The sequence below is a fragment of the Terrapene carolina genome, unplaced genomic scaffold (assembly GCF_002925995.2).
Source record: "Terrapene carolina triunguis isolate 2854851 unplaced genomic scaffold, T_m_triunguis-2.0 Scaffold33723, whole genome shotgun sequence".
NCBI classification, from domain to species: Eukaryota; Metazoa; Chordata; order Testudines; family Emydidae; genus Terrapene; species Terrapene triunguis.
In genome coordinates, this window is record NW_020698074.1 from 2,747,280 (window position 1) to 2,760,479 (window position 13,200).

Genomic DNA, 13,200 nt, shown 5'->3' on the forward strand with positions numbered 1-13,200 from the left:
TGTCTTAGCTGATCTTGTATAAGCACAAAAGAGAACTAGTGTAAAGTCACTTTTCTCTTTGATAGTTTTAGCTCTGCTGGTTATTTATACAAATAAATAAATAAATAAAAAACCTGTTAGTGAAACATTGATGGTTGAGATTTTACACACCCCAAAGTCATGAAACCGTGAAACTCAATGTTATGGTTCCCACAGCTATTGTAAGTTGGCCACTTGTGCATATGTAATGTTTGCCATTGGTCTTTTTGCACATATATGTTAAACCAGAAGAATTATCACCAAAGTTATGAGGGCTGTGGGTACTGTAACTTAGAATTTTATGCTTTTTGCTTGTATAAAATCTCACTCATGAACGTTTTCATTTAATGTACCCTTTTCTCCTCCCCTAGAAAGGGAAGATGAACAAAATAAAGAGATGAAAGAGACGCTTCCTTGGATTTTTCACACTTGAATAAGTTTACATTTGAAAGTGTCCACTAGCAACTCTCTCAAATGCAAAAGTGTATTTAGCTGAGTGAATGGGTATTAGACTGTGCTTACAATTGTTTGTGTCCTTCTGGCCCTGCTACTGTAAATACTGTGCACTTTGAGAGTCTTTGCCCTGTAATTTACTGTTTTCAGCATGTGAACTTTGAAATAAGGGTGTTTCATGTCCAAGACAGCCCTTGATAAATCATCCAGTAGGTTGCTAGAGATAATATTTATCCTATATTCTACCGTGCTTGAATTACATCTCAAGTGTGACCAACATTGGGACAGTTGAAGCCTTTACTGAAGTTAAACATTTACAGCATAGTTCTGAGAAGTAAAACTAAGCAACATATTGGTTTCAGAATGAAACCCCACTGAGGCATTGGTCATAGCAGCAATTCACAATTTTCTAAGTGCTGCGTCCTGGTCTCTCCTCCCTGGCTGCAGAAGATCTTATAGTAGAACCAGTGAGGTTCTGCTATATAGAGGGTGGTATAGTGAACTATATGTGTGATTTTTTTTTTTTTCTTTCTCTCTATTGGCTGATGTACTGAGAGGGTAGTGCATCTACTGGATGGGAGGAATCTTCTTTAGCTTTAGGGTTTTTTGGAGGACCAGCATTCAAGGCTCAGCTCCTCAGATTTGTGTGTGATTTCTGTCTCCAAAACATGGCTACATTACAAGAGAAGATTTGGGGAGCTAATAAAGCGGATGGGCACATGTTGCAGAGTCCAGCTTCACTGAAGCAGATCCGTTGGCTATTCCTCTTGCTTAATGGGAGCCATGAGAGCATGGAGACTACTCCAACAAAGAGATTTAGGTAGTGGTTCTGGTGTTGAAGAGTGGCCTCAGGGCAGGGTTAAGGATTCTTCTCTTCCTCCCTCCCTGCCTCAATTTCTGGAGGAATTCTCCAGCAAATAGTCTGGTTGCTGATCTTTATGATGAAATAGGCATGTACTAACTCAGACATGCACATGCTGGAATCTGTTGAGGCTCTCGTTTATATTTCTGTTGCAAATGTTTGCCTTAAATAACAGATCCAAGGGATGGGAAGGAATAAGAACTAAGCCTCTTGAAATTATTATTTTCCTGGCCCTGATTCATGTTGTAATATCCAAAGACCACTAGATGTACTTATTAATACAATAGTAAGCACGTCATCCATTTTCTGTAATAAACAGTAATTATAAATCATTATGTTTATGTATGTGCTATTCTAAATCTTCCCATAGATTAAATTGTGTCCTAATTTCAATTATAAACATAGTAACTGGAAGCTTTATGTATCCATTTAAAAAAGATCAGGAACCTAATCATTTTGCAATGGTGTCTCTCCCTAGAAATAATACTTAGGACCTTGAAATCGCGAAATGGTTTCCTTCTGAACCAGTCACAAATGAAAAGCCCTTTAAGTGATTCACTCAGCAGATTACTCAAGTCTAGAATTTCTGAATTGATCAACATGTTAGGCGATAAGATAGCCCGGCCTTTGGTTTCTGAATGTCAGAAAAAGCCTGAAATATATTAACACATATATATTAATTATAGCAATATATTGAAACATGTTATACCATTCTAACAACATTAAATAATAAAACACACTTGAATTCTTAATAACGGATTTGAATTGTTATTCCACAGTCTCTCTTCATGGATGCTTTTACTTTCTGTGAGTTTACAAACTCATCTCCTAAGCTGATTCAAATATTTTAAATGTAAACACTACCAGTTGAGTTAGCAATTTCTTGTATCATTTTGTAACTCCTAATGATTCCAGTCATTATGTATGGAGGTGATAGCTAAAGTACAGTTTTGAACACATCCTACATAATTTAGCATTCCAGGGTTTAAGGACTTTTTACAATCTAATTAATAAATCTTAGTGGAAAGATAAATATTCAGAAGTACATAGTTTATTTTAATAGTTGTATTAGAGTAGATATAAAAGTACCGATGTTACTTTTCAATATAAATATATTATGTCATAAGCAAATTAACATATCAGGACAAGATGCTTGTTTTGTAGATGTTTATAAATAAAACTATAGTGTCAATGCAAAATAGTACTTGCTCATGCAAGGCTAAATTAAGGCACACTTTTGCTACCACTTTCTTTCCCCTCCAAATAATTAATATAATAGATCTTGGCTGTTATGACAATGAATGATCTAATATATTTCTGTTCTTGCTTTGTATTCCTCAGTGGGTTACGTTTACCATATTGTATCTTTTTGTAGACCCTTTTAGCACTGTGCAGAAATTGAGATGGTGAGATAAACGTTTGCAACATTCTTTGATTTTTTTTCCCTTTCTCATTACTTGTGTTTTTCATCTCCCTGCTTTTTGCATTGAATGACACAGCTGCTAGCCGGGATGATAGCAGAGCCTGCTTTTCTCTCTGAGTATACTATCTTTGCTTTGGATCCCAAACGACCTAAACCACAGAGTGACAGTGTGGTGAGTCCTCCTGCCCTTTTCAGTGATGCCTTTAGCAGGGGGAGGAGAATACTGTTAATTCTAGAAGGCAAAACTAGTGCTGCTTATGGCTTATAGTCTCACAAAGGCATCTTGACTACCCTCTTGCTAACCCTGCACTAAAATTCAGGGGTAATACCCGATAGCTCATGGCTGGTGTGCTGTATGATGTGAACTTATTTTAACACAGAAAATTAACATTGTTCTGTTATACAGGAAAATGCATTCTTCCCAAACTTTCAACAAACAATCGCCACATAGGTTCGTAGCTTCCTTGCCTACAATCCATAAATGCTGCTGTAAGTCATTCTGCTAGTTTTTAATGTCTGTCTTTGGATATTTGAAGGAAAATGGGTATGATAAACATTGATGGTAGTGCTTTTTCTGAAAAAGAACTTTAAAAAGTATGCTATTTGCAGCATATATTGCTATATAGCATATGTACTCGTTCATAAGCCGAATTTTTTTAATAAAAAAGGGAAGCACCAGAGAAGGGGGTTAGCTTATGAACGGGTATAGAGAGGGAGAGGTGGAACACAGCCCCTTCCCCCAACAGAGGAAGCAAGGAGAGGCAGCACAGCAAGCAGAGCCAGAAGGGAAGGGGGGGGCCAGAGTCTCTCCGCTTCTGGCCATGCTGCTCTCCCCCGAGCTTCCGAAGCAGCTGTAGCTCCGGGGCTGGCAGGCTGTAGCCGTGTCACTTGGCCCTGCCTCCCAGAGTAGGCTCTAGCCGTGCCGCCCGGCCCCCAGGAGCACACTGCGGCCGTGCTGCCCGGTCTGGCCCGCCGGAGCAGGCTGCGGCTGCACTGCCCAACCTGCCGGAGCAGCTCCAGCCAGGCCAGAGACATCCTCCCTTGGCCCTCCCCAGATAAGGTGGGAAGGGATGGGATGGGGAGAGTGTGGTGATCCTGGGCTAGGGGTGGGGTCATGTGGGAGTTGGTCACCGGGGTTACTCCCCTAACTCCCAGCTTCTCCCCCCCCCCCCCCAAAATCCCCCCCCCAAGCTGTCCCGGCTCGTCAGAGTAAGCAGCTGGCGCGCCGGGACACTTTGTTTACTTAGGTTTACCTCTGTGCCTGCGGACGCTCGAGGTAATCAAATCATCTTGGCCCACCAGCGGCTTATCCTGATGGCCCGGGAGTCAAAGTTTGCTGACCCCTGAATTATAGGGTCAGCTTATGAACGGGTTATACATTTTTTTCCATTTGTACTTATCCATCTTGGGGGGGGGCAAGGGGGGTCGGCTTATAAACGAACCGGCTTATGTTCAAGTATATACGGTATAATGGTAGCAGAAAACCGTTTTCTTACATACAAATTCAGCCATGCCTAACTGGTGGCATGACTGTTAGTGCAATAGTGTGCTATCACTCGGGCAAATACACTTAACTCATACTTTTTCAAATGTATATTCCCTTGTCTTGTGCATTGTAAAAGCAATGTTTCCAGTCTTGGAGCTGGGTGAAAAGCAAGAACAAGAAGAGTGGAGGAGGAAGAACAAACACACCAAGGAATGCTATTTCCAACCTGAACCAAGGTTTCCTTTAACACATCCCTCTTCTTTTGACTGTTTCACGTACTTCTATTCCCTCAGAATCAGAAGAATGGCTGCCTTCTATGCTCTAGTGTTACGACATTTCTGGATGCATAGTGACTGGAAAATATAACATTTTCAAGGGGCTCTGGTCTCTCCATTCTTCAGTATTTACACTTGGCATCCACTGAAATGGCTGCTTTTTGTTCCCCATATAGAGGGGAAAAGAAATATGAGAAGTCACAGAAAGTGTTAGGGGTGAATAAAGTATAGGAAAAGAATTGGGATGTGACCTGCAGCCATACCACTTTGTGCTTTTGATCCTATCTTGCAAGTTAAGCAGGACTGGACTGGAGGTGGTCCTTGGAAGCTTCACAGATATTTGAGTGCTATGTTGATTTAGTATGTGGAGTAGTTCCCTCAGTGTTAGTACTAAATTAGTCCTTTACTATGGTGCTAAGAGGACAGTGAGATGCTGGAGTGGTGCCCTGTTTCTGCTGAGATATAAACCAGAGATGCTAACCAACTAACATTAGAGATCCCATGGAACTTGATCAGTACCTCACTCTCCTGGCCATGTTCAACTCTGGGCCATGTTCCAGTTTAGATACTTTCTGCATACCTAAACTCTCCCTGCAGTTATAATTAGATTCTGTATTCATTTGTGCTTCCAGCCATAGACTGTTGTGCACTGAAAAACAGCACACTATGTAGTATCCTAGATGGGCTTCATTTTGGAGCATATATTTCTGTGTATGCTGAAGTGATGGCTGTACATGCCCTCCCTGGGACCCCTAGCTGCACAAATACCCCCCTCTCCCCCTCAAAAAAAGATCATGTGAGATTTAGCATTAATGGATATTGCCAGTGTTTTTAATAATGCTTCATCTGTGGCTCTGCCACTTTTTACTTAATCCTTTTCTAAAAATAATACAGTGTGCTCGTGGGGGGCAAGAATGAGAGGGAGAGGAGGTGATCATGAGAACAGTTTTTCTTGACTCCCTTTGATATAGGGAACGGTAGGGACAAAATTAACAGGTTTAAATAAGAAATATTTATTTAGATGAGTTCAGGACACTGGAAACTAAATGTTAAATTAGAGCTCAACTTCCTAGGTTAAATTAAAAATGAAAGGAGAGTGTTGTTTGGATTTTTTAAGGCTATTTAAAGGGTGCATCTGATATAGAAAACTGGAGTATAGTGGGGAAGCTGTGAAAGTCTGGTAGCTCTGAATTAGAGAGAATTCTTTTATTCCTTGTGTTCTGTTGATTCTGAGAAGGCTGTTCAAGGTGAAATATTATTCTCAGGTGGAATTCTTGTATGTATGAGAAGTCAGATTGTGGGGGGGAAATGTACACTAACCGCTTCCTACACTACTCCCTCAATTTCAAAATTTGCACACAATCCCCAAATAGCTGGATTTTTCTGGAAAATGACTGGTAATAAGATAGTTAACAATTTAGACACTTAAACTACCTAAACTTTCAGATTTACCCCTCCATTGAGGTATATGGATCAGTTCACACCTCTCAGAGCTATATTTTCAGGCTGTCTGTGGACTCAGGCAGGCTGCGGTGCATCAGATCACACTCAGGACATTATCTTTGTAAACATAAAGAAACTTAGAGAGAAACCGAGAATTTATTTTTTCTGTGTGCATGGAGGGAAACCTGATTGGGTTGGGGCCACCAGAGAAGTTCCATTAGGATATATCCGATCAATCTGACCCCTCATTTATATACAGTGGAACCTGACTAATCTGCACTAATAAAGATGACCTCATTTGTGGGTTAATGAGGTCTGCACACAGAGCTTGGTTTGGTGATGTCATGCTTGCTATGGATCAGTGGGAGAGAGCCCTGGCATATTAAGTGCTGAGACAGGCTACTTGCATTATTACTGCTGCTTATAGGTTCCTTGTATTCTGCTGGTGTTACTTGCCTGAAGATGCATGGGTCAGGGTTTCTTTGCTCCTGCCTGATTGTGTTTGAGTCACCATAGGAGTAAATAATGTGAGGGGAGCTGGGGTTATTTGCTATCAGAGCCTGAAGCAGCAGTAGCGGTAATCAAAGTAATCTTGATTCAGAGCTTCAGTCAGTGCTAGAAGTCCAGGGAGTGGTGTGGTGCTTCTCCAGTGGCCTGCAGAAAGCCTCACCTCACCTGCACTAAGTTCAAGCCTATAGAAATGTCAGCAGAGCCTCCTTGGTTCTAGTTTTAATAAACCTAAAGTGTTGAAATCCACTAGCATTAAAGAATGTTAAGCTTGTGACTTACCAAAGAGCAAAGTTTTGACATAGCACCTTCCATCCAAGGATCGCAATGCACTTTACAGATATTAAGATATGACCCTCAGAACATAATGGATTTAAATTACTGTAACATTAGGGTTACCATCTGTCCAGGTTTCCCTGGACATGTCCGGCTTTTTTAGCTTTAAATGGCCGTCCGGGGGGGATTTCTAATAAGGTAGAAATGTCCGGGATTTCCCCCTTCCCCTCATGCAGAGTGCGGCGCGGCTGATTGGACGGCTGTGCCTGATTGAAAGCCGCTCGCAGCCACTGGGGCCTCTAGCAGCCAGAGTCCCTCCCCCTCCCCTGCTCCCTCCTCCCCCGCAGAGCAGCGCCTTATTTGTTTGGCTGCACGTGGAGCTCGCAGCTCTCCCTCGGCCTGGTGGGGGGGGCAGGCAAGGGACAGGGAACGGGGGGGTTAGATTGGTCGGGGGTTCGGGGGGGCTGTCAGGAGAAGGGGGTGTAGAGAGCGGTTGGGGCAGTCAGGGGACAGGGAGCAGGGAGACTTAGATGGGGTGGGGTCCTGGGGGCAGTTAGGGTGGGGGGGGACAGGTAGGGGGTAGGGGGATTCTGAAGGGGGCAGGAAGTGGGAGGGGGCGGGGCTGGGGCGGGGCTAGGGTGGCACCCCATGTCCTCTTTTTTGATTGTTGAAATATGGTAACCCTATGTAACATGGCACTGTGTGTAGTGGTCCATTTTTTGTCCTTAGGTGGTACATAAAATTAAACCGTCATTTCCATTCACTACTACAAAACAATAATTTGGTGTATATTTTTTGAGGGCTGTGTGTGTACATTAGAACAACCTACAAAAAGGTTAACAGAATTAAGATTAAATTGTTAATTGTATACTGTGATGGGGGATAGCCGGTTGTGATGCTTCTGGGGTTCACCTAACACCGGGGGTGTTTCTATGCTCGACAGCTTTGGCTCAGCCCTGGCACCAGCAGCCTGCTTACAGTACACCTTGGCTTCTGCCAGCCTGGTTTCTCCTTGCAGGGTGATACCAATAGTCCTTGCAGTCCCGAGTCTTCCCAAAACTATATCCTTTGCAGTGCTCCACCCCTCCCACTGTAGCACTCACAAAGCCGTATGAAGTTCACTGCTTCTTTAAAAAGACAGTACACAGCACCAGCCTGTTGGTTTGGCTGAGGATTTTATTCTTCAGTTTGAAACGCTGCACTGAGATGGTTTTGTAATAAAACATGATTAAGTTTATTAACAAAGAACAGATAATTAAGTGATACCAAATAGAAGAAATTGGGATAGACATGGGGTTACAAATAAAAATATGCATCTAAGACTAAAACCTAATTTAACAAACTAGAGTCTTTTGTTTTCTCACCACAGTCATTCTTCCAGCATGGCTGGCCAGTCCTTAGTCAGGCTCCACCACAGAGCCCAAAGCACATGGTTTCTTTGTCTCCTCAGGTGAAGGATGCCCAAATAGATTTCTCTGTTTCTATTTTTAAAATTTCTTTGGTTTCAAAGTCAGAAAGACCTCCTGGGAGCTCAGCTTGCTGCCCACCAAAGAGCTGATGCCATGTTAAATTTTGTAGTCTTCCTGTTGTGATAATTAAGTGGTTGTCTCCCCCACTTGCTAGTTTGATGGCTTTGTTTACCTAGTATGTACTTTTATTGTCTCTCCTTGCCAAATTTACATTGGAGACACATTCAAGTGGGCAGAACCACATTCCTTTGTTTATTGAGAGGTGATTTAAGCCCCACCTGCCAAATACGTTTTAAGAACGTATTTTCAGTATATAGTTATAATCTTTCATATCACATGTAAATACACCACTCATAATATTAATGACTGGTGTGTTACAAGTTCGCATGTGATACCTTACATGACATCTTTTAGATACAGATTATGACAGCAGTGAGTTGGGGTCTGCTGAGTTAGTCAGGCCAGCTGAGCCTCTGTGCCAGATAGCAGTGAGCCCTTTCCCCTCTGGCATTGGGGTGCTCTTAGGGTCACAGTGGTGGTGTATTTTGGTTTCAACTTTGAAACTACATTTCACAATAATCTTTATAGATGCCATTCTCGTGTCAGTTCATATGTTTTTAATAAATATAAATACCTGATTGAAACTAGTAAATACTGTTGCTTCAGTCTAAAAAATGTTAACATACTTGTTTATGAAACAGACATATAAAACCTTCACAGCTCTGTGCTAAATCCATGATATGACCACGAGGTGCATCTTGTATCTGATGTGTGTTGCTTACTTAGGCCAGGTCTACACTCAAAACTTAAGTTGACCCAGCTATGTTGATCATGGGTGTGAAAAGTCCACACCCCGAAGTGATATAGTTAAGATGACCTAACCCCCAGGGTAGATAATGCTAGGTTGACACAAGAATTCTTCCATCAACCTAGCTACTGCTTCTCAGGGAGGTGGATTAACTATGTCGACAGGGGAACCCCTCCCATCTCTGTAGTGTCTACACTGAAGCAATACAGCAGCACGGCTGCAGCTGTGCCATTTTAATGTGTCAAATGCAGACAAGCCCTAAGCCTGTAAACTCATTGCAGCAGGGATTGTCTGAGCATAGTATTGGTACTGCACAAATGATGAATCAGAAGTTTATATTTTTATTTAGGTCTCCCTAATTACTAGCTTTCTAAGCTAGAAAGTGAAAACTGAGAGCCGGGGGGCAGTTGTGAGTAAAACCTATTGAAAGCTATGACAGCCCCATAAGTGGAATACATAGGGACTGTAGGGAAGCAATAGTTGTCCCAAGAAACTTGGTATTTCCTTTAGCGGTACAGTCCTCTTAAGGAGTGCACAGATTTTGTGCTCAGTGTAGACAGAATACAACTTTCAAAACTAAACAGACTTTCTATGTGGCTTCTTTTATTGCTCATTTCACTCAGTGTCAGTTTGGATGTACAATGTGTATCGCTCTCAGGCTTCCTTGTCTGTTCTGGATTCCCTTCTTCCTTGGCACCCTGAGTCCATCCATCCCTTCTGAATCCATCGGAAGCCCTTTTTAGCTTATAGGAGTACACTTCCTCTTTCCCGTGCTCCTCCTTTTAGTTTTTACAGTAAATATATACAATATAATTTCATTGTAGACATATTGTGTTAAACCCAACACATTTGCAATTATAGTAATATCTGTATACTTTAACTGCACATGTCTTGCATGTGATGGCTTACGTACAAATGTTTGTGTTAAATTAATCTGCCATACCTTGATTTAAAAATCCCTTTTATATAATTTTAATGTTTCCATTATAATGTAATTCTTATTTTTTGGCTCAGTTTAGATACATTGCAGTTCTTAGCCTGAAAGATCCTCACTTCCAGGTTTTAGCATGTTTACCACTTCAACCTGCATTGGGTTGAATACCAATGAAGTATTTGAATTTATTCAGGTCAAGAAGCTGCTGAACTCATGTAAACAGAGAGGGAAGGAAAGGAAATCATCTCTTAATAAAAAATTTTAAAAAATTGCTTTCTGTTGACTTTTCATTTGGTAGTGGAGGAGGAATGTTTATTTTAAAAAGTTTTGCATACCGTAACTTTTCTGAAAGTGTCATTTCTTTCTCTGTACTTAGTCATAAACTTCTGAGTGTATAGATATGAGGGATGGTAATATGGGTATTTGCTTACAGTCCATGTGGTAATAGTGTAATACTTGTTACCAGTCAATCACACTTTTCCTGCTATCATTTCCATTTGTTTTTGATACCTTTGTTAATGAATAAATATTACAAATGTAATCCCTGTGAGTAATTTAAGAAGAGATGTTGGCATTTGAAGTTCTCAGTGCATTAATCAATGCACCCACAGCAGCTTTATAGTTCTATATATTGCAACAATTTGTTGTTTCAAAACTTAACATACTAGTTGCAGTTTGCATGAAGGCATTTAAAAAAAGAAAAAGTACTAATTATATTTACTAAAAACATTTACAAAGCCACAGAACAGGGATGCTGTTTGTAACAAGTGGGTTTCTTTGTGCTTTATAATGTGTTCCTTTTCTTGTAATATTTTTATTTTCTTCCACCATAGAATGTATCTAAACAAACAACCCCCAAATCCACAGACAAAAATGGAAGTGAACCACCTTCCCCTCAGGTACTTCTTTCTGTAGCATTTTAATTTCATTAAAAATGCTGTTGACTAATTTAGCCTATATTGATACATTCACGTGACTCAATATTAGAGTAGAGGTGGCCAAATACTTTGATGTGTAAGTTGCACAGTTCAGTGATTGCCCGTTAAGACTGGGCAGCTTAAACCTTTGGATTGCTATTAATAAATGGTAGTTTTGTGGGAAATGGAGATTTAGATGTGTGAAGCTGCATAAACCTCTCTTTCTTTTCCAATGGGCCATTTTAATAAAACGTGATGACATGTAGGTAGGCCCCCAGTCTTACCCCAAATAGCATGGCTAGTTCAGTGTAGCTGGGTATTACTTTCAGGCTTTTGTAAAACAGATTGTGTTGCATGGATGCAAAGTGAGTTTCTATTGGAAGAAAAAGTTTTGGTAGGGTTAAAAAGAATTGTGGTAGAGTACTGACTGAGTGTGCAGGATATGTTTAGTACCATTATAGAACTTCATTTGTATAATTCAGTAACTATACTCTTTTGCAGTGGAAAGTTCTATATTAGAACTAAGTATCTGAAGTGAGTATAAAGAACTAAGACCATCAGAGAGTTAACCAGTGGTTCTCAAACTTTTTTACTGGTGTCCTCTTTCACATAGCAAGCCTCTGAGTGCAACCCGCCCATATAAATTAAAAACATTTTTAAATATATTTAACATCATTAAAAATGCTGGAGGCAAAGCGGGGTTGGGATGGAGGTTGGCAGCTCATGACCCCTCCCCCCCCCATGTAAAAACCTCGCGACCCCCTGAGGGGTCTCGACCCCCAGTTTGAGAACCCCTGGGGTAAACACTACGCTTATTTACTGTAGAAGTACTTGTATAATAAACTTACTATATAGGTCATAGGAAACATACTTCAATATCTTTGAGATATGTTTAATGACTTATAAATCTGTTGTAAAATATTGGCTTCTGTTTAACAATATCTGTTTGACTTCTTTTGTAACTTAAGAGCAAATATGATATTTATGTAACTATTAGATTTTTGTTGTTAGCTGCTTTTTAAAAAAACAAAGTAACGATCATTTAAAAACCTGTTTAAATTATTGCTAGGATGCTATTAATTTCTTTACCATAGAGTTCAGTACAGAGGCTTATTTCAAACTGTTGCACTAGATAAGTAGTTTTGTTTCAAAGAAAAAGAAAAATCACTATGAAGATAGTATTTTAGTGTGTAAATGTACCTGTATTTTTAATTGATCTTATTTATTGAAGTGCCAAAGTAATCAATTCCCTTATATTTTTGCAGTTAAGTGACACTCAGACTTTTGCACAGAAACTCCAACTCCGGGTTCCTTCAATGGAATCTTTGTTTCGAAGTCCAGTAAAAGAATCCCTGTTCCGCTCTTCTTCTAAAGAGTCCCTGGTACGAACTTCTTCAAGGGAGTCATTAAATCGACTGGACTTTGACACACCTGGTCCCACATTTGATCCACCATCTGATGTTGAAAGTGAGGCAGAAGAGTCACTGGGAAACATGGACAGCCTCAGCAAAGAACAGCTTTTACAACGATTGCGTAGAATGGAACGTAGTTTAGGCAACTACAGAGGAAAATATTCTGAGGTAAGTAAATGTTCATTGACTTTCCTAAAAGTGGGAGGGAAGAAAAGAGGCTGAGGAGGAGGCAGGAGTGACAGGCTGAAAAAGTGGAAGAAATTTATCAGTTCACTATTCAATAGCTGTGTATTTGGGACCAGGGTATTAATTAGTGGCTAGTAACTTGAAACTTAGTTTTTTTTTATTTCTAGATGAATTTTTTTGATTTTGGTAATCTGTAGAACGTTGAAATATTTAACTTCTCTTGTTTATAAGCAAAACCATATTACCACCAACTGAGTTGGATTAGTTGGAGTCTCTTGAGTTATATGAAAAACATACTTGTGAAAGGTTTCCTGAGCTAAAGATCATGTTGAATATAATTGAAATATTGCTCAAATCTGCAATTGTAATAGTGTTTCACAGTGAGTTTAGCATGGGATGCAGTTGCATGGCAGTAGATTGTACTTCTCAAGGAGAGCATTCAGAGGCAAAGTACAAAAATGTATGTTTACATGTTCTGATTGATGTATTCCATGTACAACATACAAATGTTTGTTTCTGTTTTGCCTCCATTGGTCTTTCATTTTAAATCACAACCCACAAATTTCTACTTAAAAGCAAACAAAATTTTCCTTGTTTATATTCAAGGACCATAGATTTCACAGTTTTCAATGAAAATTGATCACCTTCATTTTCTAATGTTGATCTGAAAAGCCATCCCTCCCCATTTTTTCTTTAAATACATTTTTTTACTCAGAATTGAACATTGCAAA

The 13,200-nt window shown here is 40.2% G+C and overlaps 1 protein-coding gene across 3 annotated transcripts in view; it reads left to right on the forward strand.

Moving 5' to 3' along the window:
• Positions 1-13,200, forward strand: part of LOC113409506 (golgin subfamily A member 4-like) — a 111,811-nt gene that overhangs the window by 22,226 nt on the left and 76,385 nt on the right. For 2 of the 3 annotated variants that reach the window (XM_026663501.1, XM_026663502.1), the window contains exons 3-4: positions 10,788-10,853; positions 12,137-12,451. In XM_026663501.1, coding sequence (XP_026519286.1) covers positions 10,788-10,853; positions 12,137-12,451 — 381 coding nt within the window. Of the gene's footprint in view, positions 1-2,832; positions 2,929-10,787; positions 10,854-12,136; positions 12,452-13,200 lie in introns of all 3 variants that reach the window. The other variant, XM_026663503.1, reaches the window with a different exon arrangement.